This window comes from Camelus ferus, chromosome 6 (genome assembly GCF_009834535.1).
Source record: "Camelus ferus isolate YT-003-E chromosome 6, BCGSAC_Cfer_1.0, whole genome shotgun sequence".
NCBI classification, from domain to species: domain Eukaryota; kingdom Metazoa; phylum Chordata; class Mammalia; order Artiodactyla; family Camelidae; genus Camelus; species Camelus ferus.
In genome coordinates, this window is record NC_045701.1 from 42,774,535 (window position 1) to 42,801,630 (window position 27,096).

At 45.6% G+C, this 27,096-nt stretch overlaps 2 protein-coding genes across 2 annotated transcripts in view; one reads left to right on the plus strand and one right to left on the minus strand.

The window, feature by feature from the left end:
- Positions 1-1,430: 1,430 nt before the first annotated feature.
- FOXA1 (forkhead box A1) lies at positions 1,431-6,072 on the minus strand. The gene is made up of 2 exons (XM_032481923.1): positions 5,524-6,072; positions 1,431-3,141 (listed from the first exon to the last, which is right to left on the minus strand). Exons 1-2 carry the CDS (start codon positions 5,593-5,595, stop codon positions 1,807-1,809), a joined length of 1,407 nt encoding a protein of 468 aa, XP_032337814.1. The 5' UTR covers positions 5,596-6,072; the 3' UTR covers positions 1,431-1,806.
- A 16,463-nt stretch (positions 6,073-22,535) lies between these two features.
- The window catches only part of TTC6 (tetratricopeptide repeat domain 6), a 155,964-nt gene continuing 151,403 nt past the window's right edge, over positions 22,536-27,096 (plus strand). Inside the window, exon 1 of the mRNA XM_032481922.1 lies at positions 22,536-22,996. The gene's annotated coding sequence lies outside the window, so the exon portion shown is untranslated. The remainder of the gene's footprint in view (positions 22,997-27,096) is intronic.

Consider the following 27,096-nt stretch of genomic DNA (forward strand, 5'->3'; position numbering starts at 1 on the left):
AAGTCCTTGTCAAAAACTGAAGTAAACATTACTAGGAATAAAGAATCTTAAAAATCTCAGTTCTTAGGATGCTAAATCTATTTACCTACCCACTTTTATTGAATTTCCTTAACTGATTTTTACTAGCTACATGTTCACATAATAAACATAAACAAAACAACTTTTTAAGATTGTTTTCCTTTTTGTTACTTAATTCAATGCCAGATTTTGATAAACATCATATTCAGAATTTCTATTTTGGATTTAATTAAGGAAAATAACAAAAATCCTTTTTTGTTAGCATTTGATTTATTTAAAGTCCTTAACTGCAAATGATCAAGAACATATCCCACAGTTTAAAATTTATCATTTTCATTCTTTAAATCAAAATATTTTAATTACAATCACATTAATAAAAATTAACATTTTAATTTGTAATTTTAACCATCATTTAAAGCAATTTCAGCTGTAAAGAAAAACAAGAATAAACCATGCAATAAATTAACATTGAGAAAGCGAAGAGGAATAATAATGAAACCCGTCTGGCTATACTAACACCATGTCCAACTGTGAAAAGTGCATTAACACTGAATGAAACAAGCACACGATGGCAATAGTTAAAAATGGCCACAATCAATTGGATTTTGGAATTTTGGACCAAATTTTGAAACACATTTCCCTATAAGTACTCTCTCCTCCAACAATGTAATATTCCCTTTTTCTGGAAAAAAATATCCTTTAAACGGTATAGATACATAGAAGCTAATTTTATACATGTTATGTGACCTCAGAATGACATGACCATGGCGCTCTGCAAAGCAAGGAGCAGTTATTGAGGAGGGCAATTCTTGAAGAATTGATTCCCAGGGCTCTATGTAGGTGGAGAGGGGGTGGGTGTCTTTGTAACTTCTTGGTCAGGCAACTCTTTCAAGAGCATGTATATCACCTACCTATTACCTCTATATGTTATGTAAATATGTGGAGAATGTCTACATATCTGAGCATGTGCATAAATAAGTTCATATATGATGTATATGTATATCATTTTAAGACATCTGCTATCTGAATGTATCCAAAACGTGAGCTGAAAAACAAATGGCTCTGATGTTTATAATCTGTTTTTGTTTTGCTGCAAACAGCAGCATTGTCCTTCAACACTTTTAACAGCCCTAGTGTCTACTTGTTTCTTCACCCTTTCAGTTCTTATGGTTAAGAGTATTGCCATAGACCTGTAAACTTCTGTGTGGGTGGTGGTGGGGGGGGTGGGAAGTCAGGTGAGGAGGGGGAAAAAAGCACAAACAAATATTTTACAAGCTTGACCATCTTTCTTTCTTTCTTTCTTTCTTTCTTTCTTCTTTCTTTCTTTCTTTCTTTCTTTCTTTCTTTCTTTCTCTCTTTCTCTCTTTCTCTCTTTCTCTCTTTCTCTCTTTCTTTCTTTCTTTCTTTCTTTCTTTTTTAAATAAACCCTGCACAGATTTGAACAGGTCTGCAGGGAAAAGAGGGAAGAAGGAGAGAGGGACAAGGAAGTTGGAGGATTTTATATATACACACTTGTGGATCATGAAACTTTGCAGGAAATTTTTTTTGTTGGTTTGGGGTTGGTTTGCTTTGTAATGATATACACAAGGCGTTTTGAACAACAATAACAAAGTAACAGTCTTTTGCACTGGGGAAAAGATTGTGCACCAAAAAATGAAATAAAAATAGGTGGGATTTTATTAAGCTTGGTATGTGTGGTTTTGTTTGCTGTTGATTTTTTTCCTTCTCTCTCCCTCTCTCTCCTGCTACCAGAATGGCCATGCCAGACACACCCGCAGTCCCAGGGAGCTAAGAAGTATTTAGAACGGGTCTGGAATACACACCTTGGTAGTAGGCCGGCTCCAGGGCTGAGGGCTCAATGGGGTTCCTGGTGGCCACCGAGGCGCTCCCGAGTGGCAGGCTGGCGGGCAATGCGGTGCCGTAGGGCGAGTACTGTAGTGCCTGCTCGTATGCCTTGAAGTCCAGCTTGTGTTGCTGCTCCGAGGAGGACATGAGGTTGTTGATGGAGAAGGGGTGGTTGAAGGAGTAGTGAGGGTCCCCTTTCAGGTGCAACTGGGACTCGTGTGGTGCCAGGCCATGAGCCGGGTGGGAGGGAGGCACTGATACCAGCGCCCCAGGCCCGGAGCTGATCGGAGGTGCAGCCGAGGAGGCTGGAGTCTTCAACTCCGAGGCGCCCCCTGTCGCCGCCGCCCCGCTGTGGTCCAGAGTCTGGGGGCTGGCGGAGGGCCCCGGGCCCGGCGCGCCCTCTAGCTGGCCGGCCTTACCGTGCACACCCCGATGAAGGGGTGAGTCGGCGCTGAGGTTGGCAGCGCTAGAGGGGTCCTTGCGGCTCTCAGAGCCGCCCTTGGCACCGCCGCCGCTCCCGCTCCCACCCCCGGTCCCTGGCTGCTTCTCGCACTTGAAGCGCTTCTGGCGGCGCAAGTAACAGCCGTTCTCGAACATGTTGCCGGAGTCCGGGTGCAGCGTCCAGTAGGAGCCCTTGCCCGGCTTGTCCGGGGAGCGCGCCACTTTGACGAAACAGTCGTTGAAGGAGAGCGAGTGGCGGATGGAGTTCTGCCAGCGCTGCTGGTTCTGCCGGTAATAGGGGAACAGGTCCATGATCCACTGGTAGATCTCGCTCAGCGTGAGCATCTTGCTGGGCGCCTGCTGGATAGCCATGGTGATGAGTGAGATGTACGAGTAGGGCGGCTTGGCGTGCGGGTAGCTGCGCTTGAAAGTTTTGGCGTCGCCGCCGCCACCAGCCCGGCTGCGGCCCAGGTTGGACGGCGCGTACGCCATGGGGCTCATACACGGGTTCATGGCGGCTGCGTAGGGACCCAGGCCGTTCATGGAGGCCGCAGGCTGCGCGCCCATGGCTCCCATCCCGCCTGGGCTCAGCGTCGTCCCCATGGCCGTCACGCCTGCCGTCATGCTATTCATGGCGCCCGCAGAGCCGCCTGGCATGCCAGCCACAGGCCCTGGGCTCAGGCCGGCGCCTAGGCCTGGGTTTGCGTAGGACATATTGAACGAAGCTGGCGTCATGTTGCCGCTCGTGGTCATGGTGTTCATGGTCATGTAGGTGTTCATGGAATTCATGGTGCCCAGGCCCGAGTTCATGTTGCTGACCGGGACCGAGGAGTAGGCCTGGAGCGGAGACAGCGAGTGAAGAGGCCCCGAAGGGCGGAGTTAGTTGCGGGCGCAAGCGGCCTATGGGCCAGGGCAAACCCTAGAACCAGAGGAGAGCATTTCTGCAAAGCATAGGACCCCCCATCAGAGGCAAACTGTCAGGCGCCCTCCCCAGAAAGAGCAAAGAGAGGTCTTGCACCGCGGGGGGTAAATCCTAGCTCCGCAGGCATTAAAGACAAGAGCTCACAGAAAATATGTCCCCAGGAAGATGTGTAATCGCCTTACGCGACAGGCTGGGGGGGGGGGGGGGGCGGCGGCTTCTAGTGCCCCTCCATCGCCTCCTCTATCCACGCCAGGCGATATCCCAGTTTCCACCTCAGATCGGCCTCGGCAAAGAGGCCTTTTGGTTAAAAGGAGTTAAAACTCCGAAAATGGAATTAATCTCTGATCCTTTGCTCATTCACTCCACCTTAAGGGTGCACTGGGTACGGCGGTGCAGTCCCACACCCCACCCCCACCCCCCGGGGAGGACAACAGCACCAGCCCTGCACCCATCTCGCCTAAACCTGCCAGGCCCCGCTGACCACGTAGCGGCCTTGGCTGTGAGGGTTGGCTGTTAATTAAACTCTCCCGGATAGAGCAAATCATCCATGGCCATATGACCAAATAGCTTTACTGTCTTAGCAAATTTTGCCAAATGGTGACTTTTTGTTATTATATTTAGAAGTAGTGTTTCCCATCTACTTGTAGTAACTGTAATATTAAAACGGAAAGAAACTCAGAAGTTAAGTAAGTTTTGGGGAAAAAATTAAAAACAGATCTGTAACAGGAAATGGGGCAGGGAGAGGCACATAATAACATCAATGCACTACATACATTTAACTTCAACATGACTTTACAGCCATTCATAAACTTGTACTAATTTCATTACCTATTTCCAGGTCCCTAACGTTGGAAAATTTTGGTGACACAATTTCTAGAAATAATCATCTATTTTTCACATTCTGACATTTTACCACTGATCATCTCAAAACCTGCCTTTGAGACTATATATAAAGTACTTTAAAATTCCAAAATCTAAGTCCACTTATTTTCTCTTAATGCTATTCTACTTCCCAATTCTCAGCTTTAACCAGGAAGCTCTCTCCATAGAGAATTTAGTTGACTAGTTAGTGGAGATGACTGCATCTGAATTAATTCTAAGGAAGAATTCTGAGCTCCTTCCTAAATCATCAGTAGGAGAAAACTCTTATGAATAGCAATTGGAGAATGCACTAGATATGTTACAACTATAGAGTACAGAAATAAAAAAAAACTACCTCTCTGGTAATTTAATAAAAATAATGATATCCTTACATTCATTTTCACCAGAAAATATGACTTTATTTGAAAACATAAAAGGTGAACAGATTTAACTAGGTACAGTCTGCTATGGTATGCAAATAAACTCGAGGTAAATTTGTGAATATATACATACACAAATCTAAATAAATTAATTACTATGAAAATATTTCCTGATTTTATATTTTTTTCTGTCCACGTCTTAAAGTATTTTTTACTTTTTTTTTTTTCTTTTCCTCTTCCCAAGATTATCCAAGGCAGTTTCAATAAGCGTTTTCAATAATGGTAAACTTTTGGGGGGTAATCGGCAGCTATTTCCAGAGAAATACTATTAGTAGGTGGTGACCCTGCCTGTACCTGGTTTTCCTCACAATTCCTTTGTGCACATTGTAAAATAAACCACATGAACGTGCCACCAAGGGGACAATGAAGAGAAACAGGTTCTCCGCCCCGAGTGCTGGAGGAAAAGTCAGCTCGCACCAGCGCCACCCAGCGGTTCTAGAGAAGAATGAGTACACTTCTCCCCAAACAGGGCTTTTGAAGAAGTTTTACAAAATTTCAGAATTGTTTCATTATGAAGACGCTCAGCTTAGCGGCTGCGCGGTTTCATCAGAAGACAGCTGAAAATTCAACTGCAGAAGGAAGAGGCCGCCCTGCGGGCGAACTCTAGCTTTTTCAGAGCTGCCTTCAACTCGTACCGGCGCGCCCCCGCCCGCCAACCCGAAGCACCCCGGGCCAGGTTCTGGCTCCCGCTCTCGGCAGGGAAGAGGCAAGTGCTTCCCAGAGCGGGTGCTTTCAAAGCCAGAGTTTCCTAAAACCCTCTCGCCTGCTCTGAGCGCCGAGCACCGGGATCCAGCCTCCCCGGCAGGGCTGCGAATCTGGCTACCAGGCCCGGCCGGCCAAGGCCCGGCGGGGGCCAAACTCTGTGCGCAGGCAGCAGTGGCAAGGACGGAGGAGGCGCCCCCAGTCCTCCAGCCGCCCGCTCTGCCGGGCGCCCGCCTCGTCCGGTCTCCCGCGGCACGGGCTCCAAGAACGTCCCGCCTGCTGCCCGTCTCTCACCTCCTGTGTGTCCGCGTAGTAGCTGTTCCAGTCGCTGCTCTCATGCCCTTCCATCTTCACAGTCCCTAACATCCTGGAGCCACCCTGCTCGATGCAACCATCCAGCCCTGTGCTAAGCGACGGGCAGCCGCGCGGAGCGGGGCGGGGGGCGGGGAGCCGTGCAGCTGCAGTCACCCGAGCGCCCGCGCCGGCCCAACGCCACCCTAGCGAGGAGGAAGCCAGGCGCTGCGGGGCGCGGCGTGCACGACGGCGGCGCGGCGGGCTGGGGCAGGCGGCGGCCGCGGAGCGCGGCGCCCGGGAGCGCCTCCGCGGGAAGTGAGCGGGCGGCCTCTGCGAGATGAGTGCAGTTGAGCTGATGTGGATCTTACGTCGCTCGAGTGCCCACCTCCTCGTCCTCTCCCCATTTGTCAGCCGCACAAAGACGCTCGCACCTACAAAGCCCGAGGTGCACCTGCGAAGCGGCCGCCCGCCAGCCCAGCCGCCGCGCCTCCCGCCCAGCCGCGCCGCCGCTGCCGCGCGCGCCCCCTGCGCCCCCTCCCACGAAGCCCCCTCCCCCAAACCCGGCCCTCACTTTGTTTGCAAAGCAGCGTAATTGGTTTAAGCCCAGAGGCAGGAAGAAGAGGGAAATGGGGTGGTGGTGGGGGGGGTGTAACCCCCTTTGAAAGAGGAAAAAAGAAAAATAGGCGGGGCCAGGCGGGCTAACGAGGGTTCTGGATGGGAACCGCGCAGCCGGACAAGGGCTAGGGGCGGTGGCTTTGGAGCTTGGGCTCGCCGGGCATTGCCGGCTACCTGACCCTTGGGTCTCCTCAGGGGGCCCCACGGCCTTCCGGAGGCCCGAGCTGTGGTCCCGTCCCGCGCCCCTCCTGCCTCTTGCTCTTCGCCCGCTTCCAGCCTCGAGCCTTCTGATTTCTGATCCTAAAGTTCAACCCCGGGAGAATAAAGACTCCCCCCTCTCCGCCCCCGCCCCCGCCCCCTCCTCGGACTTAAGGCTTGAAAAAGGAAAAAGATCCACTTTTGCCCCGTCACTAGAAACTCGGCCATCTGAGTCAGCCGAACCGAGTGACGTTAGGCGGATCTGGGCTCCTGGTAAGCAGAGTGAAGGCGCTGCCACGAAACCCGTACCTGCGGCTAAGAGCAGGTGAGTCACAGCACCGTTTTATATCTTTATGACATAACTTTTTTTTTTCCACCTCGGTCCTTTCTACTCCCCTTGTCATATGTAGCGATCATAAAGAGGAAGAAACTGAGAACAGATGTCTGCGTGATAGGGCAGGCGGGCCCGAGTCGGGCGTCCTCCCTCTGCCCAGCTCCTCCTCCCGCCCCCCTTCCTTGGCCTCGGGGACTGAGCTGGAGGCGACCGTCTGGTTTCTGATAGGGAAAGGTCAGGGGGAGGGGACATCTCCCTAAATACGCGCTGGGAGAGCCTGGGCGCGGGTGCGGGTGCATCTCCTCGGCTAGAGGTACCAGGCCAAAGCCAGCGGTGGCGGCGGCGGTGCCTGGTCACATCTCTGATCTGGAGTGGCTGGGCTAGGACCCCCGGTGCTCGCTTGGTTTCTAATCGGTTCTGGACATTGGTGGGAAGTGCTCCCGCAAGCAAAGCCTCTTGGCTACAGTGAGGCCCTGGGTCCTGGATTGCCCCCAAGTCCTGGGAAGGAACAACTGAAATGACTGGGTGATAGGCACTGAGTTGGTGAAAGGTGTGTGTGGGAGTTTCTGAGTGTGTGACCAAGTATGTGTTGTAGTTTCCTTAGAACCACTAGGTTTCTCTAAGTAGCATAAAATAAAGTCTTTCTAAAATGACAAAGAATCTACAAAATATTCTTGTTTGGCAAAGGTTTAAAAATATTATTAATCTCATTTTAAGAAATGTGTTTTAACTTGTCTCCCAAACAGATACCTTTTCCCTCTGTGCTTTGTTCTTTTAAATCTTCCTTGAAATCTGGCAAGAGAATTACGTTAAACCCTTGAACCAAACAAATCTCTTAAATCAGCAAGGGAGCACGAGAGGGTGAAGATGTGCAGTTAAGGAAATAAAAAAGATAAAAGCATTGGATTACAATTCCCGTTTAAGCAAAAAAAGTGGGGAGAGAAACGTCACATTTTTAAGGAAAGGAATGAGAGTGAAATTAAATCCACCTGGAACTCAGCAGAGCAGGCACCCTCCCCAACTGCAGTCTGTCCCATCTTTGTGACTGCAAGTTAGTCCCATCAGTTTGTGTAAATGTCTCTGCAAATGTATGGGTCTGCACATATTTCTCAGGACGGCGGTCAGAAACTAATTCTTTTGAGCAAAGTTCCCATTAGCAGCAGGACCCTAATTTCATTTGTAAAGTACACGGAGGCTTAGGGGTGGGGGGAACTTTCTGTGCTAATGAGCTTCCTTGTTCCTTCCCGCGGTGATTCTCCAACACTCTCTTGGCTCTTCAACCACATCGTGCATGACTAGGGTGTTTTCTACTATGGGCAGTAACAAATTAGTAATAGCTTTTACGGTGCACAAAAAGCTGATGCTTTAAGGGAAAAACCAAACCAAACAAAACGCTGTAAACTTAAAGGGGGGGGGTCAATTAAAAAAATCAAATATTCTCCTTTCTTCAGCCTACTTCCCAGACCTACTAGGCCTCATCTAAACAAAACAAAATAAAACACCCCAAAGTCAGCTTAAGGTGAAAAAAAGTTTCTACTTTTCATAGCAGATAGCCATAGCAAAGTTTCTCCAGGGCTTCTTCAAAGCCCAAGACCAGAGGTGAAGGGTGGACTCTGCCAGCTTGAGGGTTCCCGTGTCCGCGGCCGGAGGATTTCCCGCGATCACAGCGCCTCCTGTCGTGGGAAGGGAATGCTGAATCCTCCCCCAGGCGCCTCCAGCAAGCACAGCCAGGAGAGACTGGAACCCGCACTCCTCCCTCAACCAGAGATTTTGTTTTATAGAACTGACTGCTCGAGGCCAAGAGGAAGGAAAGGTGGCAGCTTGGTTAGCTCATAACCTCTTTCCATCTTAGTTCCAATATTCCAAAAAATTTAGGAGGTGAAGTTCTAATGTACCCAGATGCCAGCTGGTCATTCCCCCGAGGGTTAAAAGGAAATCCTCGGAGCCATGCTGAGTCTTTGATTTGGAAAAAGATGGATAGATAGATGGATAGATAATAAAGTAAGCTGCTGCCTCTGGATTGCTGGCCAGTAGACAGCCAGGTGACGTGCCTGGCTGCTGCAGCCTGCTCATTCCCATCCTCTTCTCCCAGACAGGCCCTGTCTTTACACGCTGCAGAAGACTGCTGTGCTTTCCGAGAGAACTAGACCTGCTTTCAGGGTCAGGGAGGCTGGTGGGGCTCGGGGCAAGGGAGCCCCGAGGGCAGCCACGTGGCGGCTCCTGAGGCGTCTCGGGCCAAACTCGTGTGGACAAGGACGAATTGCGCGAGCCTGGAGTGGCCCAGGCAGCGGAGTGGGCAGGCTCCTTAGGTGGAGCAAGTCTGGGTAGTCCAAACAGTGAGATGCGCGGCTACTCCAAGTGGCCGAGGACGGAGGAAGGGGCTCCTCCCTTTCCAGAAGCTGCACATTCCACGCCCTTGAGGTCCTCTCCCCGCGCAGTTAGGCCATGGGACCCGGCTGCACACGGCCCACCCGCTAAACTTGGCCACCTCTGCCTCTCTTTATCAGCATTTACCTGGCTGGGAGCCCCTTTCGCAGATCTTCACCGGGGCAGAGAGAAGCAGAGGGTGAGGACAGCGAGACACCGAAGAAAAGGCCGGGGGCTCGAGCCTCGGGCCCAGCTGGCTGCCCGTGGAGTCGCCAGGTCCTACCTGTTTCGCGGGACCGTTTTGCGGGGTGGGGCGGCCGGTCTAAAAGTCAGTCCCCTTTTCCCGCCGATCCTCCCCACGATTGGGCTTGGCCAGATCTCGGCTGCCGTGGGCCCAGCCACACTCGGTGCAGGGTGGTCTGAGCTCCTCCACCCATGCCGCCCGCCACCCAGATAGGTTTAAATCCTCCGCCTCCTGGGGAGAATCAGACACAATGAAACTAAGACCTGTTGTCTTTCACGCGGTTCAAAGTCGCCCGGGTCCAGAGCCTGAGTCAGTTTAGGACTGAGAAAGGCCTGGGACGCTGGAAGCATCTGTTCACACTTGCGTGTGCTGGCCTTCACCAACAGAGGTGTGTGCGGGAGCGGGGAAGGGCCCGGGAGCCGCGAGAGGGCGGACCCCAGAGCCTGCCCTCAGCCTCCCGCCCACAGGCGCCCGAGGCGCGGCGGCCCAGGCCTTCGGGTCCCACGGCTGCCCTGACCAGTAAGAGGCGTAGGGAGTCAGAAGGGAAGAATCGAGGTCCTGTTCCTTCACTGCCTCTCTTTTCTTTTTCTTCACTTTTCTTTCTTTCCTTCCTCTGCCCTTTCTTCTATCATTATGGAATCATTAATTCACCAGGCGTCCGACCCTCAGTAGGTAAGGGCTCTGGGGCCTCCTTAACCCGCCTTGTTTGACAGTTGCATGCTGAGAAGTCTTAAGTTTCCCCGGCTGCACTCCTGGCCGGTGTCTGTGTGACATCACATATGCACATCTAGGACTTTCATTTCACTGAAAAAATTTCAATGTAGTAGTTTAATTCCAATTCTTTACCATTGGGTTTGTCCTTTCCCCTACTGCTCCAGAAGCCGCTGCCGGGTTTCTCAGCAGCCCGGGGCGGGGGCCTGGCTCGCCCGCAGCCGGATGTCGGAGCCGGAGCTACTCTCCATCCGGCCTCACCCGCGGGCAACAGAACCGTCTCTCTGGCTGTGAGCGATCATTGCCTTGCCAAAATCAACTCGCATTTTCATGTATTTAAATGAGAAAGATTGGGAAGGGCGACTTGCCCTCCTGATCAATCATAGCCTTGGAAGGTAGGAATAAGTATCCCATGGGTCCTCGCAGGGAAGAGGAGCCTCTCTCCCTGGAGGGTGGCGGATACAGAACCCCTGCCCGGCCTGGGTCCCGGTGGCCGTCGCGTGTCTCTAGGCAGCTGTTTCTCCGAGCTACCGATTTGTTCACATAAGTCAGCGCCAGCTGGAGGAAGTGCCCCATCCCAAGTCGTCTCCTGACTCCTGCACGCCCCCGGAGTGCTATCTCTGTTTACGGGCATCTCTGGTGCCCGTACTTTTCCTGTGGCTCTTTGAAAACCGCTAGGGATGTGGTCTTGGGGAAGAACTGGAAACGTGCGCTTCAGACAGAATTGGAAAATTAGGGGGAAACGTGACTAACTTTTAGGTCTGAGAGCAGAAAGGGACTAGAGTGGCGGAGGCCCTACTGTGTGCCACCGACGGGGAGGGCGCTTTGAGATCCTGCCGTTTCCCCCTTCTGATGCTCCGGGTGTACAAGACCTGGGAGGCTGGAAGTCTTGGCGAGGGTAGGTCAGAAACTAGACTCCTCCAAACAGTCAGAGGCTCACCCTAATGCGGAGCAATGATAGAAGGAAACCCAGGGCCGAGGCTGCCAGCTTAAACCTAAATCCGTCCTGAACGGTCGACGAATGTTCAGCTTCTCAGTCCCCTTCCTCATCCACCCGTCTCCTCCTGCGCCCCCTACACCACCTCCCGTACACCCAGGAGCTTTCCCACGGCCCCTCGGTCTGCCCTGGTGGTTTAACTTCAGCTATTCAAATGTGATTACCCTCAAATTTACATAGTTCTATTTAATAGAAGCTTTTGTAACAATTATATAAATCATATCCTACACATGGAATGAAAAGGGTAAAAACGCACTATGGCCAGGCTTTTTTTCATTGTATTGGCTTCCTGATTTCTCCCCTAATTTTAGATTTGTGCTTTTAGACTGGCATGGCATAACTAGAGGGAGGTTACATTCATTATTTAAAATTAAAATTCGATTAGAGGACACTACTGAGTGGCTGCTTCTGGGACATCCAGCAGTTATTCCAGAGCAAACATCAGAGGAAAGTTTTGTTTTAAAAATAGTGCATTTGAAGTTGTTTGATTTTCCTTGTCCTAAGGGCCACAGAGCAAAAGCAGTACTTAGCACACATTGCAGTGAGTTTGCCTTTAAACAGAAACACTAGAAAGAGGCCTCCTTGGCAACATTCCCTTTTGCTGGGATACTAGCAAGGTGTGCAGGAACTGTCGCCACTTTCTGAATGCTGCCATCTTGGTTGCCTACTCTAAACGGATCAAAGGAAGGAAATGCAGCTGCCAACACTGGGCATTACCTGTGGTGGCAAGTCCAGGGCAGGCTACCTAGATCTCCCCAACCAACTGAGCTCTGCCCTCCTAAGGTCCACATCTTGTTCTAGATTCCTGCCAGGCTCTTATTTCTCCCTGACAGCAAATTCCATTTGTGTCTTTTCATTTTTTTCTCCCCTGCCTCCCCAAGCTCTCTGAGGGTGGGGACCATAGTGGTCTCCACAGCCAGAGCAGAGTCTGGAGCATATTAGACGTTCTATAAAGATTGTTGACTCAGTCTCTGAACTAACTGCCCCAATCCAGAGACTGGCCAGGTTGGTGTCAGGTGGGAAAGGATGTTGGAGTCTAAAAACTGTGTCTGCTGACTCCAAAGTCTCCAAATGAGAAGACCCCAGGGACAAGTCTCAGCCTAGTGGGCTTGTGAAATGAATAGACTAATGGACAGTAGAATGGATGGACAGATGTTTCTGGCAGAATGGCCAGAGTCTCAGAGTCCTGGAATCCCTGAGTTCCAGGCCCACTGAGTGTGGCTTTCCCCCTGGCACTGACCCTTAATTTCAACCAAAATCATCTGGGTGGTGTATTCAAATCAGCAATACCCCCACCTCACCTGTACCTGGACTTTGGCAGAATCAGCATCAGCGCTTGCCTATCCAGGGCCTTTAACGTGTGAGCCAAGACAAATATTTCAGTTTTCCTGGCTGTGAAAAGGCAGCAGCAGCACCCTTCAATAGAAATATTGATTAAAAGTTAAAGAACACCATCAGCTTTCCATCCAGCAAAATGTTTCACTCGGAGCTGTAAAGGAAACGTCCGTGTTTAAATAATATGTTTAAGTTGGCTAACAAATGAAGCCAATCCCACGCAGTGAGAAGGAAAAGTCTTGCTCCAGATCTCTCTGTTAGTCCGGAGTTGTGCTCCTGGGCTTTCAGAGCTAGGCGCGCAGCGTTTCCGCCCCGGCGCTGGGGGGCGCCTGGGGCGCTGGGTGCGAGCTGAGTCGAGTTGCACAGCGAGAGTCTCATCTGTGATCCTCCCGCGTGCCGGACGCTCAGAGCGCCAGGCGGGTGGCGGCGCGCTCGAAATTACCTGGCATTTACCTTAACTTCCCTCCAATCTTTAGGATCTAAAGCGTTTTATTCCACCTTCCCAGTGTGATGTAATCATTTTCTTAAAGGGCCACCAGACCTCTCAGAACCTGCCGTGTTGTTTCAAGGTATTAACTGGAGACCCCTCGTGTCAACTTTTCCTGAATTTTATTTGCCGTGAAAGCATGCGTGGGAGTCATTGAGAGAGGAAGCACGTCTGCCTCTTCTGGGCTGCTGTCACTCTTGAAATCACTTGGCAGCGTGATACTCCAGCTGCATCTGGTGTCCTTGATGACCAGTTTCCCTACAACCCACTCGCACTGGGCGGTGTGGGCTCAGCCATGGCTTGGGTGCCGCCGCGGATCTGGGGGAGGCAAACACCCTGCTTTCAGACCACACTTTCTTTCCTGGGCATCTGCCCACGTGGACCTCTGTCCCGCGGCCCAAGACAGGCGCTCGGAACTTGGGTTGAGCTTGACCCGCCTTGGAGACTTAGAATTCTAATAGATCTGGTATAGGTTTGTTTTCTTTCAAATGCTTTCGATGGTGCAGTCGACCGGGTGGATCCTACTCTCTTCACCCCACTGGCCTCCTTCAGCCAAAATACCTTCCATTGTGGATTGCTGGTCTCCTCTGACCTCCTCATGACCCTCCCCTCACACCCTGCCAAGAGAAGTGGTTTCAATAAATAAAGCACAGTGCTCGGGTTGAAGGTCAGTTTACACTGGGGCAGAAGCTTCTAAAACTGCAGGTGCTGGAATGGGAATAAACCAGACCTTCGTCCCAAGAGATGGGAGAGGGAGGAAGCGAGGACTAGAGATGATACGAGGAGATGCAGCCAGGACATTGGAGGGAGTGGGGGCGTGTGGTCAGGAGTTTGGCGGGGATCCAACGGACCTGGAATTTGTTGAGGAACCCGGGCAGATATTTCCAGCCTCAGTTTCCCCCTTTTCCAAGTGAGGAGCCTGGACTCGATGCCTGGGGCCCAGCAGCTGTCACTTATAGGAACGAAGACTGGAGTGACTGCTGTGACAGTCAAGCCTGATGATCCCACCCAGGGGAACCAGGACCTGTGTGAACCTAGGGAGGGAACCGTTACGCTGATGGAGGTTGAGGGGGTGACTTAGTTCCCAGAGTGGTGACGCATCTCTTGGGGAAGGGACGAAGACTCCGGGATAACAGGTACCAGGAAGGTCCTCTCCCCCTCTTTTGCTCTAGTTTTGTGGTCTATGTCTCATGGTAAATTTTGGGCAAAGCCTTTCTTTTTACCCCACCTCCCAGTATTTCCAAAGACAGCAAGCAGCAGGACCAAGAGCAGAGTGTGTGTTTCAATTTCCAAGACCAGGCAAAAGTCTCTAGCTAGAAAGCGATGCAGCGCTGGCACCTCTGAGGCTGAGGGGCTCTGAGTCTTAGGCTCTCATTACACAAGCTCCAACCAGACTTGTCCATGCAATGGACAAGGACAATAGAGTTTATGTTTAACAGGACGGATATGGAATCGGATCTGGGTTCCAATCTGTACTCTGCAAGAGACTCGCGCTCTCTGAACCTCCCTTTTTTTTTTTTCAACTGTAAAACGGGCACATTAGTACCTACCTCACACCAGTTGAGTGTAGAGTAAGTACAATAAATGGTACTGAAAATAAAGAGCCTTTGCAGAACTCTGGGAGCCTGGGCCGTGCTGGATGCCGAAACGCATTGTGACAAGTAACGCGGAGCTGCAACCTAAGCGCCGTCCCCTCTCCCGTTTTACAGATCTTTTCCAGCCGGGCTTCCCGAAATCAGGGTCTCTCTGGTCCATTGGGAGGAGGGAGCTTTCGCTTGGCGATCCAGCGCAGGCAGCAAGTCCGGCTGCGTCTCAGCGTCTGTCACTACCCTGTCTAGAATCTCCACCCAATTTCCCCGACCCGCGGTGCTTCTCTCTGGGGAGTCGGCGATTGCAGAAGAAAAAAAGCCACCTGAAGAGAGTCCCGAGACTGCATCAGGCACGCGTTAAGGACTTTCTGGCGGGAAGAAGCTCAAGGGGTGAAGGAGTGAGAGGTCCTGTGCCTCCTGCCCCCTAGGCCGGGCAGAGCCCGCCCTGGGCAGCAAGACAAGGTATCCTTCCTCCCATTCTCCGGTGAGAAGAGAAAGGAGAACTCCCTCCCCAGTCCCTCACCCCTTGGTCTACGGGGCACAGGCACACTAGATGGCCTTGCACTGTCTCCTGGGCTGTGGTGACTTCAGGCAAGACCTGGGGCCTGGATCCAGGAAGCATCCCTGTAGGAGAGGTGAAGAGAATGAGTCTGGGCTTCTGGGAGGCTACTCCACCCACAGAACCTGAACTTGGGGAGCAATGAATGAGACGAGAAAGCAGGACCCTTGATCCACCTGGACACTTTTTTTTTTTCCTGCCTGAGATCCCCTTCTCCACTTCTCCTGTCATGGACAGAGTTAGAAGAAACCACTTAGGACTCATTTGGAGAAGTATCACTTAAGATGTTTTCTCAAATCTTCAAAACCTGAGACAATATTACTGCAAAGAAGCTTTACTTCCTTTTAGAGTTATTTGATATACATTCACCTAAAAAAAGTTTCTTTCTGGGAGTCCAAGTCCATTTGAAATGAAGCAAGCATGTTGGACTGATGTCTGATCCTTCAAATATCAAAGTCCCTAAGTAATACTTTGCACATGTGAGAAAGCTTAATGGGGTGCTGAAGCTTAATTTAGACAAATAATATATGAAGAGACCAAGCCACAAAAGGATTTAGCCAGTTACATACAGATCTATCTGATGAGGTGGAAATTCAGAAGCTGATTAACCCCTCCCACTTAGGAGGCTTGGAAGAGCTGGAGTTTTGGCATAAATCCCTGCAGCTCTTATGAATAATGACACACGTATTTCAGACCGGGCTTGGATGGGCTACAAGGGTCCTGTGTACAAGGCTCTAGTGAGTTTTTAAAATTCTGCTTCACTTAGTAATCAGAACCAGACAGATAAAATAAAATATTTCCTTCACTGGAGGATAGAAAAACAACACATCTTCAAAGCTTATTAATTTTTCTTGGATTGGTATTGAGGGAGGTGCATTTAGGAGAAGTGGTCTGGTACACAGAAGTCTTAGGCAGCAAGTGATCTCTGGATAAATGCAGCTTCTGTTTTTACAGCTTACTTATGGAGAGTTGTTAGTTTTTCTAAGCATAAACCGAGCATTAGTTCCCTAAGCTCAATGTTTAGGCTACAAAGTACATCCAACAGTCTTATATGCCTACCTTTAGAAAGGAATGGTTCTGACCTCAAACTCCACAGAATCTCTAGTGCATTACCATACTTGGAGAACACCTCAGCAAAGCCCCTTGGAAGTGTGAAGTGTAACTGGAATGTCAAATACCAGACACCACCTCCGAGAAAAATAAATCCTTAATTCTCAGCCTGGTACACCTGCTTTGGACCAGGCTTATTAATGTTATTTGTATCTTTTCTTTTCAAGTGGATAGTTTTACTCACAGAGTTTTCTTTCTGCTCAGTGCTTGCTATTTTTAATCTTACCTTAAAAACCCTGAGATCAGGCCTGGTGCCAGACTTCTGAGGCACCCCAGGGAAGGGTGATGGCTGGCTTCCCAGGGGACCATTCCTGAACTCCATAAGCTCAGGTGTTCAAATCAGAGTTTAAGGTTAGGAGGGAAGACTGGCATATGTTAATTAAGTCACCATGGGGAAAGTAGGGTGAGCAGATTGGGGGTAGGCAGTGCTGAGGAGAACCCTGAGGCAGGGGAAGCTGTCTCAGTTGATCAGTTTCTGTGGGTAAAAGTACAGGCAACTTTGGGTAGTAGACTTTGCAAGCTAGTGTCTTATTCTTCTGAGCTTCCTCCTCTGTTCTGTGCCCCAGAAGCCAATCTCTATGGATCACATTGCCCAGCTTTCCTTGCATTTGGGATTCCAACTGGGTTTGGCCAATGTGGGGATAATGATGCAGGTATGCAGAGCAGGAGGACAGACTGCTAGAAGTACTCATTCTGCTATCTTCCTGCATTGGTGTGGCTTTGTCTTTTACTGCCTCTGTGTCTGTAGCTCCTGTCAGGCACCTCCTCCTGCCAGTTTCAGCTCTCACTGGCCTCTGCTAACATCTCTTTTACCCCCCGTCCCTTCAGATGAAGGGTAGTAATACCACTCTGTTGCTGCTAGACCTTGAATGTTAGTTCCTTTGAACCTCACCTATACCCTGTAAATAATTCTCTCCATTCTTTCTGTGTAAACCCCTGCCCTCCTTTTGAGCATGCCATCTGTTTCCTGTGGGGATCTGACTGATGAGGAGAGGAATGAAAGTGAAATACGGTGTCTTCGATTCTTTCCAGTGTCACCCTCATACTGTAACTCATTAAAAGGCTCTACACTTCCCTCGTCGTGGTCTTGGAGTGCAACTGTGAAGGCTCCAGGGTTTCTGTGGTGATTGCTTTCTGCAGGCAAGGCTGCCTTTGGGTCTAGCAGGGGAGCAAACTCTGAGCATATTTGCTTTATATTTGCCACATTAATTTGCTAATTTGCATTTGATATCATTGTGAAAGTAAGGTGTTAAGACTAAATATTGATAGTATCCAAGTTTGTCTGGTTTTGTTTTTTTGACTTCGAGTGAATTGACCTTTCCTGTAAACCAAGGGCTGAGACTTTTGCTTAGAGTGGATTGTGTTAATATAACTAGACACTAAAGTAGGTCCAGTGACCAAGGGGCTTGCATTCCTGTGTGTTCCCCCAGGGCCTGAGCAGCTTTGGCTCATTGCTAGAATTTAAGTCTAGAGCTCAGTTCTCCCTACACCCGTGTTCTGGCAACAGCTCAGTCTTGACTGAGGCTAACTCAGTGATGCTGTTTAGGTGTGGCTGTCAGTGAGCATGCTCCATGCCCCAGGCACTGTGCTAGACACTAAGGAGACTACATTTTTTTTTAAATTGAAGTATATTTGATTTATGATGTTGTGTTAGTTTCAGGCATACAGCAAAGTGATTTTTATTTATTTATTTATTTTCAGCTTCTTTTCCATTGTAAGTTATTACAAGATATTGAATATAGTTCCATGTGCTATACAATAAATTCTTATTGTTTATCTATTTTATATATAGTGGTGTGTATCTGTTAATCCCATATTCCTAGTTTATCCTTTCCCCTTCCTTACTGGTAACTACAAGTTTGTTTTCTGTGTCTGTTAGTCTCTTTCTGGTTTGTAAATAAGTTCATTTGTATTTTCTTAACTTTTATTTTTTATTGAAGTATAGTTAATTTACAATGTTTCAGGTGTACAGCAAAGTGATTCAGTTATATGTATATATATACTCTTTTTCAGATTCTTTTCCATTATAGGTTATTACAAGATATTGAACATAGTTACCTGTTATATATAGTAGGTCCTTGTTGTTTATCTATTTTTTATATATAGTGTGTATCTGTTAATTCAAAATTCCAAATTTATTCCTCCCCCCCTTTCCCCTTTGGTAACCATAAGTTTGTTTTCTATGTCTGTGAGTATATTTCTGGTTTGTAAATAAGTTTACTTGTATCATATTTTTTAGATTCCACATATGTGGTTACCATATAACATTTGTCTTTTTGGCTGACTTATTTCCCTCAATATGATAATCTCTATCTAGGTCCATCGATGTTGCTGCAAATGGTATTATTTCACTCTTTTTTACAGCTTAGTAGTATTCCTCTGTTTGTGTGTGTGTGTGTGTGTATAGTAGTATTGTGGTACATATATATATCACATTTTCTTTATCTATCCATTGGACATTTTGATTGCTTCCATGTCTTGGCTATTGTACACAGTGCTGATATGAACATTGGGGTGGATGTATCTTTTGAATTAGAGTTTTATAATTAGCTTTAGAATTAGAGTTTTCTCTGGATATATGCCCAGGAGTGGGATTGCTGCATCATATGGTAAGTCTATTTTTTGTTTTTTAAGGAACCTCCATACTGTCCTCCATAATGGCTACACCAAACTGCATTTCCACGAACAGTGTAGGAGGGTCCCCTTTTCTCCACACCCTCTCTAGCATTTTTCGTTTGTGGACTTTTTGATGATGGCCATTCTGACGGATGTGAGGTGATCCCTCATTGTAGTTTTGATTTACATTTCTCTAATAGTTAGTGATGTTGAGTATCTTTTCATGTGCCTATTGGCCATCTGTATGTCTTCTTTGGAGAAATGTCTATTTAGGTTTTCTGTCTATGTTTTGATTGTTTTTGTTGTTGTTGTTGTTGTTATTGAGTTGTATGAGCTATTTGTATATTTTGGAAATTAAGCCCTTGTTGGGTCACATCATTTGTAAATATTTTCTCCCAGCCTGTAGGTTGTCTTTTTGTTTTGTTTATGGTTTCCTTTGCTGTGCAAAAGCGTATAAGCTTGATTAGGTCCCATTTATTTATTTTTGCTTCTATTTCTATTGCCTTGGGAGACTGACTGAAGAAAACATTGCTACTATTTATGTCAGAAAATGTTTTACCTATTTTTAGTTTTTAAAGGAACCTCCATACTGTCTTCTATAGTGGCTGCACAAATTTATATTCCCACCAACAGTGTAGCAAGGTTTAGGGAGACTAAATCTGAGACAATAGTTTTACCTTCTAATGATTAAAACAATACTTCAGTATCATTATTGTTAATTTTGCATATCTCTATGATTAGGAAAAGTTAATAAAAGTGAAATTTCTAAATCAAAAGACATATCTTCTTTTGGAAACTGCCTGTTCACATTTTCTTTAGTCAAGTTAAAATTTTGAGTGCTTAGCTATTTTTCACTTGAAGAACATTAATCCTATGTCTGCCATAAATATTGTGAGTTTTTCACCAAATTTTCATTTACATTATAATTTTGTTTATTTTTAAATGCATGGATTTAAAAACACATTCATCAATAATTTTATTTATAGTTTCTGGCTTTTATTGTTCAATGCTTACAAGTCTCATCTATAGCTGCTACTCTTAGGTATAATAAAAATCTTTCTTCCAGTTGAAATTTATTTTGGTACATAGTATGAAGTGAAGATATACCTTAATTATTTATTTTCCAAATAGCTAGACCTTTGGGCAGGCCCTGATTGTGAGGGGCCTTGAATTCTCTTTGGAGAACTTTGTTTGGAAGTTGTTTTGTGAGGATACTTTGGAGGTACAGAAGCTGCCTGGTACTTTGGGTCTTTCTTTACTTGCTGTGAAGTGAACCAACAGAGGGTTCCAAAACTAGATGACAAGAGGATGGGTGTAGGTGGTGGTTTGAGAGTAATAAAAACTCGAGGAAGTCAGTGTTTCAGAGATTGCTTGAGTAATTTTGGGGGGTGGTGGTAGTTAGATTTATTTATTTATTTTAAGAGGAGGTACTGAGGATCAAACTCAGGACCTTGTACATGCTAAACGTGTGCTTTACCGCTTGAGCTATACCCTCCACCCAAGTAATTTTATGTTGCCCTTTTGGGTTTAGTTTCTCTCTCTTTAAGATGGCACCAAAAGTAACATTTTCATGTGAAGGCGTTACAATATCAACAATGAATTTGAAATGCCTTTAGCTCAATAATTAACTATTCCTCTTCCTCCTCCTTCCCTCTTTCTTTTCTTTCTTTCGTGAAAGGAGACCTAGAATGGAGTTCCTAGCACCGGGTATTACTAGCTAGGGGACCCAAGGTAAATCCTTAATTTCTTTGAACATTCATACCTTATCTATGGAATGAAGACACTATTAAGTATCTAGCTCATGGATTGTATTATCCTATGATGTGGCTATCTGAATGCTTAGTTCCCATTTTTGATTATAAAAGTATTGATCAACAATATTTATTTACCATTTAAATTGTTTCCTGACCGTATGATAAACATATTTCAAGGTTACATTAATTTTCAAGTTTTCCAAGTTTAGGAACATGACCTATATCTAATTTTTGTGCAGCACCCAGGATGGCACCAAGAACAATTAGTCACTTCCTAAGCACTTGGTTACTTATTATTTTAATGAGCACAGAAAAGTAACTTACTTATTGTCTGAAGGGGCTGCTCTCCCACTTAGAGTGAAGCTGTCCTCATTGAGCACCCACAGGGTGGTGAGGTGTGCTGTGGGTGGCAGGTCTTTCTCTGGAGAATGCTTCTCATTTTGTGGGCATCAGCCACCATTTTGAACTCATTTTGTTGGGGATAAAGCAACAGACCTTTGAGGTAAGACTGTCATCTCCATTTTACAGATGAGGTTGCAGAATCCCAGAGAGGGAAGCAACTTGCCCAAGTGGCAAAGCAAGGTGCCCTTACCTGACTCTGTATGTGTGTAGAGCAGGGGCTTCCTGAGGATGCCTGAGTGCATCCATCTCCACAGATGGGCTGCTCTGAGGCCCAGCACCAGGGAATTGCACAGCACAGAGCATTCTTCTATCTTGAACTTCTGGAAGGCATGTTGTTCCCTTCCAACACCTGGAATCTCATGGAGGACTTCCAGAAGGTTTTATCTGCCACTTTCCAGATCTCATTTACTAGTTGCTTGGGTGTTTGGGGAGAGGCAGGTTGGTAAAGAGTAGAGGAATATAAAGTAAACATTTGAGGGCCTGCTATGTGCCAGGCACTGAGCAAAGCACTGTTATCTACATTACTTCCAGTAGTGGTTTTTCTTTTTCTTTTTGCCTTTTTAAACAATAGTGCAATATAACACAGAAAAATGAACAAAATGGAAAACAATGGTTTATCAAAGAAAAACTCAAAAAGCCATCACCAAGATTAAAAAACAGCAGTGCTAGCACCTCCCGACTCCCCTGTACTGGCCACCCGCTCAGTATCACCGGCCCCCCTCCCTAGATGACCACCGTCTTGACTCCTGGGGTTATCACGTTCTTGTGTTTATCTGTAATACAGCAGCTGAGCTTGCATCCATAAGCACTATAGTTTTGCTGGTGTGGGTTTTAAACTGTATATGAACAGGATGGTACAGTTTGTACTCCTTTGTATCTGGCTTCTTAGCTCAACATGACTTTTGTTAGGGATTCATTTATGTTGTTCCCCACGGATGAAGTTTGTTCATTTCCTTCAAGTATAGTCTGCATTTAAGAGTACACCGTAATTTACGCATCCTACTTTTGTTGGATATTTGGGTTTTCCCCAGTTTTTAGCATTTAAGAATGAACCTGCTATGAATATCGATGTACATGTTTCTTGGTACACATGTGTCTGCATTTCTGCTGGGAGTGGAGTTTCTGAGTCATAGAGTATTTGGATATTAAACTTTAATAGATAATGCCAAGTTTTTGCTTCTTAAAACCTTTCTTACCTTGGACATCAGTAACTCTGAATATGGTTGAACTTGCTATTTTAATAGGAACTCTCCAGAAGTCTCAATCTCATTTTTTTGATTTCCAGATTTTCTTTACCAGTTGGGCTTTAGGTGGAAAGCATGACAAAAAACTCCTGAGATGTACGCTTAACTGGCATGTACTGTGGACATATAGTTAAAAACATATGAAAGAAAGAAAGAAAGAAAAAAAAAAAGGGAAGGAAAGGAAAGGAAAAAAAAACCCACTTCAGATCTCCTGATGCAAGATTATTCGTTTAAATGTAGAAAGAACAGCCAAGAGTGCCAAAAAAAAAAAAAAAAAAAAAGCAGTTGAGTTAAAGCTGGGCGAAAACGGCGACCTAGATTATTAGTTCAGGAGGCTCTTTGGGACCACGGTCCACACCACCTGGAAAGGGGAGGCTTCTCAGCGAGTTGGACTCCGAATTCGAGGCGGTCCGAGAACTGGTTCTGGGAGGTAGAAACGCACCAGGTGGGAGCCCACGGCGCGGATGAATCCGCGAGGGCCAAGTCCAGGGGCGGGGGCCCCCGGCGGAGGTGGGCGCATGCGGCTGGTTGCTGGGCAACGGGGCGTGTCGGTGCGTCCCCGAGAGCCAGTGCGAGCCCACCAGGCCGCTCAGCCCCGAACGGCCGGTTGGACTCTTGGCCGGGTGTCGGCGACGGTGCCAACTTCCCCGCCACCTGAATGGGAGCAGAGGCGTCCCGGGAGGCGGGTGAGAGGAGGACGCGGACTGGGGCGCGGGTACTTTCGTCTGGGAGGTGTGGAGAGGGGAGGCTGCGGTATTTGGGCGGAGCAGTTGTCTCCTGCGTTCGGCCTCTCTAACCGCCGGGAAAATCAGGACGGAGAATGGGGCTGAGGTTGGAAAAGGAACTGGGGCTGGAAGCACGGAGTGAGGAGGAGCCGGGAGGAGTGAAAACCCGGTGGGAGGAAATAATAGGTATGTTGTGATGACCAGGCTGTGGGGAAAAGAATAAGGGTTAGGAAAGCGAAAGAGGGGGAGGAGTCAGAGGGGCTGTGGGGAAGGTGAAAGGTCACAGAGGAGGGAATTTAATTCCAACCCCTTGACCTTTTCTACTGTCCCTTGACAGGGGCTGGTGGTTTTGGGCAAACATTAAACACGGTTAAGTGACCTTCCCCACTGAGGTCAGTGTGTCTAACTTTGGAATAGGGGGCTGTTTTCCTCAGTGTGGCCCTAAAACTCTTAAGTGGACAGTGGGACACTGTAGGCTTAATTCAGGGGTTATTTGGTGTTAAAGCCACAGCTCCACTGTGAATCTGTTGCAGCTACCACTGCAGGAATCTAAAGGGCTTCATTAGTTCTTTTTATGTTTAATATGCAAATATAGAAACTTAACAAATTGTTTTTTTTCCATTTACAACTTATTAGAGGTATAATTTATTTTCAATAAAATGTACAGAATGTATGGTTGGTATAATGTACAGGTGTACAAGTTGAGTTTTGACAGATGTACACACTTTTGAAACAACTACTGCAATCAAATTAACAGACACTTTTCATTCCTCTGCCCTCTTTGCCATCCACCCCTGTTCTCACTCTCTCCTACTGCCCCCAACCAACTACTGATCTGCTGTGTAACACCATAGGATCGGTTGCATTTTCTGTTAAGTTTATATAAATGAAAGTATACAATATATGCTCTTTTGTGCCTGGCTTCCTTTACTGAGAATAATGATTTGCTGGGATCTTTGCCTTGATTACTGTAGTAAACAGTAAATTTTGAAATTGTGTAGTGTAAGTAAGTCTTCTTTTTTCTTTTTAAAAATCTCTTTAGTTATTTTAAGTCATTTGAATTTTGTATACATTTTAGAATCAGCTTGTAATTATGTTAAAAAAAAAAGCCTGTTATAATTTTGATTGGGAATGCGTGGAATCTATAGATCTATTTGGGGAGAATTACCATTTTAACAATATTGAGTCTTCCAGTTTTCAAACATGGTTCCTAAATTTACGTAGGTCTTTAATTTCTCTTAGCATTTTTTGGTAATTTTCAATGTAGAGATTTTGGACATCTTTTGTTAGATTAATTCCTAAGTACTTATGTTTTGGGGGATATTATTTTCCAATTGTTTGATGCTAGTATATAAAAATACAATTGATTTTGTACATTAACCTTGTATTGTACAACTTAAATAATTCATTCAGTAGCGTTAGTAATTGTTTTGTGAGTTCCTTGGGATTTTTAACCTAAAAGTCATGTCATCTGATAATAGGGGCAGTTTTACTTCTTCCTTTTTGGTCTTTATTCCTTTTATTTCTTTTCCCTGTCATATTGCAATGGCTAGGACCTCCAGTACAATGTTGAATAGATGTGATTAGAGTCGAGGCATTTTTGTCTAGTTTCAGCTTTAGGGGGAAAGCAAAAATAAAACATTAACTGCATTTTTTAAAAAAAATGCTCTTAGACTGAGGTTGTTCTCTGTGACTCATAGTTTTCCGAGTTATTTATTTATTTTTTTATCATGAATGGGTGTTGGATTTTGTCATGTGATTTTCCACTATTGAAATCATCTTATTTTTTTCTTCTATGTCCTGTTAATATTGTGAATTATATTGATATTTAAATATTAAATCAATTTTTCAATCCTGGGATAAACTCTATATGATCAGGATATATTTTTCTTTTTAAAAAATATTTTTGCATTTAATATGCTAATATTTTATTAAAGATTTCTGCATCTATGTTTATGAGGAATATTGCTATGTAATTTTACTTTTTGAAAAGGATGTCTTTGTCAGGTTTGGTATTAGGGTAATGCAAATCTCAGAAAATGAATTCCTTCCTCTTTTTCTGAGAATATATTTTTAAGGTAGTATTATTTCTTTCTTGAATGTTTGAGAGAATTATCTGGACCTGGAAGTTTCTTTGGGGTAAGATTTTTGGTAATTAATACGTTTATTTAATACAGTATTTAGATTTTCTGTTTCTTATTTTAATTTTGGTAAGTTGCAGTTTTCAGAGATATATGCATTTCATCTAAATTATTGGATTTGTTGGCATAAAGTTATTTGTCATATTCTCTTATTATCCTTTACTATCTTTAGGATCTGTCGTGAAAACCCTTTTATCATTCCTGATATTAGTGACTTTTGTTCTCTTTTATTTTTGAACAGTCTAGCTAGGGGTTTTAAAAATTTTGTTAATGTTTTTTAAAGAACCACCTCTTGGCTTTGTTAATTGTCTCAACTGTATTTTTGTTTTCTTCTCGAGTGATATATGTCTTTATTCCTTCTATTTACTTTGGGTATATTTCACTCTTTTTCTAGATTCTTATTGTAGAAATTTAGGTTATTGACTTAAGGCCTTTTTTCTTTTTGATTTAAGCATTTAAACTCTAATTTTCCTTCTAATCACAGCTTTAGCTGTACTCCACACATTCTCACATATTATATTTTCATTATTTTTTAGTCTAAAATATTTCCTAAGATTTAATAATATTTTAGAGTTCCATTTTATTATCCATTGACTTTTTATTACAACTTTTTCTATTTTAAAAATTGTTTCTCTAGGAATTACAGTATATGTCCTTAACATTTCATAGTCCGAGTTAATATTGAATTAGTTTACAAAAAATGTGGAAATCTTAACAACTGTAGTTCCCTTACTTGTCCCCACTCCAGTCTTGTTAGGTGTTGTCATATGCATTATGTCTGTGCATGCAAATACCCAACAAGACAATGGTGTAAGTTTTCATACAATTCAAAAATGAAAATATGCTTTTTTTAAACTTACCCAGATGTTTTCTATTTCTAATCTTCTTAATTCATTCCTGAAGATTTGGGTTTTCCACTGGTATAATTTCCCTTCAGCCTGAAGAACTTTCTTTAGCATTTCTTGTAGTTTTAGTCAGCTGGTGAGTAATTCTCTTAGTTTTTCTGCATCTGAGTATGCCTTCATTTTACCTTCCATTTTTTTTTCAAAAGAATATGCTTGCTAGGTATCTAATTCTGGGTTGACAGTTTTTTTTGTCTTTTCGCATGTTACAAATCTTGTTTCACTGTCCTTTGGTTGCAGTGGTGTTTGATAGGAAGTCCATGGTCATTTGAATTATTGCCATATAATTAATGCATTGTTTTTCTGTTTCCTTCAGTATTTTATCTTTGTCTTTGGTTTATAGCAACTTACATGTGATTTTCTTTGACTTTATCCAGCTTTGAATGTACCAAGCTTACTATTATCCCATTTCTTAGCAAAATTATTAAAATGTTTGTATATTTCCTTTTAGACTTTTTCATAAATTGTAAGTATGTGAACAGAGCTTGTTTCTACCACTAATATTTCAAAAGCAAACACTGTTTTCAGAATATTTTTATTTACCTTGCAATGCTGAAGATTTTACTAGATGAGATAGACTGTCCTTGGGCTTACATGTTTCTTTTGGAACTGTGGTGCTGCGTATTGGAAGTTGATGTTGGTAGGAAATTTAGGAAGTGAATTGAGATGATATTTGGCCATAGGCCCAAGAGAACCTAAATCTTGTCCTTAATGGGTGACTCTTCCCACTGAATTGACAGTGACTATACATAGGAGGAGGTCAAAGACAAATAATTCATATAACCAGCTGGGGCTTTGGCTCCATTTCCCAACGTAATACTCTGATGGGCTAGGCCTAACATATGAGTCCTTCCCCTGTGTCAGGTGTTTCTGTAGCTTGGAACCAGGTCATCTGGTGGTCTGCTTTCTTTATTTCCACTTGGGTTACAGCCTAGAGCACAGTTTTGGATCTTCTGTTCTAACAGGCAGAACAGCCACACCTGCAAGAACCAGTAAGCAACCTGTTTCAGAGTCAGGAGAATTCACATGGGTAGCCCTCCCTGGACCTTTAGCCCTTTTGGGCTGAGAGGTTCCTCTTTGTTTGACCAGACCTTGTGGAAGAGAGAAGACTGGCTCTTGGTCTTTCTATCTCACTGCTCAGACATTGAACCTCCTGGTAGAGGAGGAAGGAAAAGGCACAGAGTTCCAATAATTGAAAGGAAGAGGAGAGTGGAATTATTGCTCAGGTTGCAAAGATTTCAAG

Bases quoted from the DNA above. Each gene is read 5' to 3' on its own strand.
- FOXA1 (XM_032481923.1), bottom strand. From the start codon at position 5,595: ATGTTAGGGACTGTGAAGATGGAAGGGCATGAGAGCAGCGACTGGAAC. The intron at 3,142-5,523 runs GTGAGAGACGGG...TCTCCGCTCCAG, and splicing joins ACTACGCGGACACACAGGAG to GCCTACTCCTCGGTCCCGGT.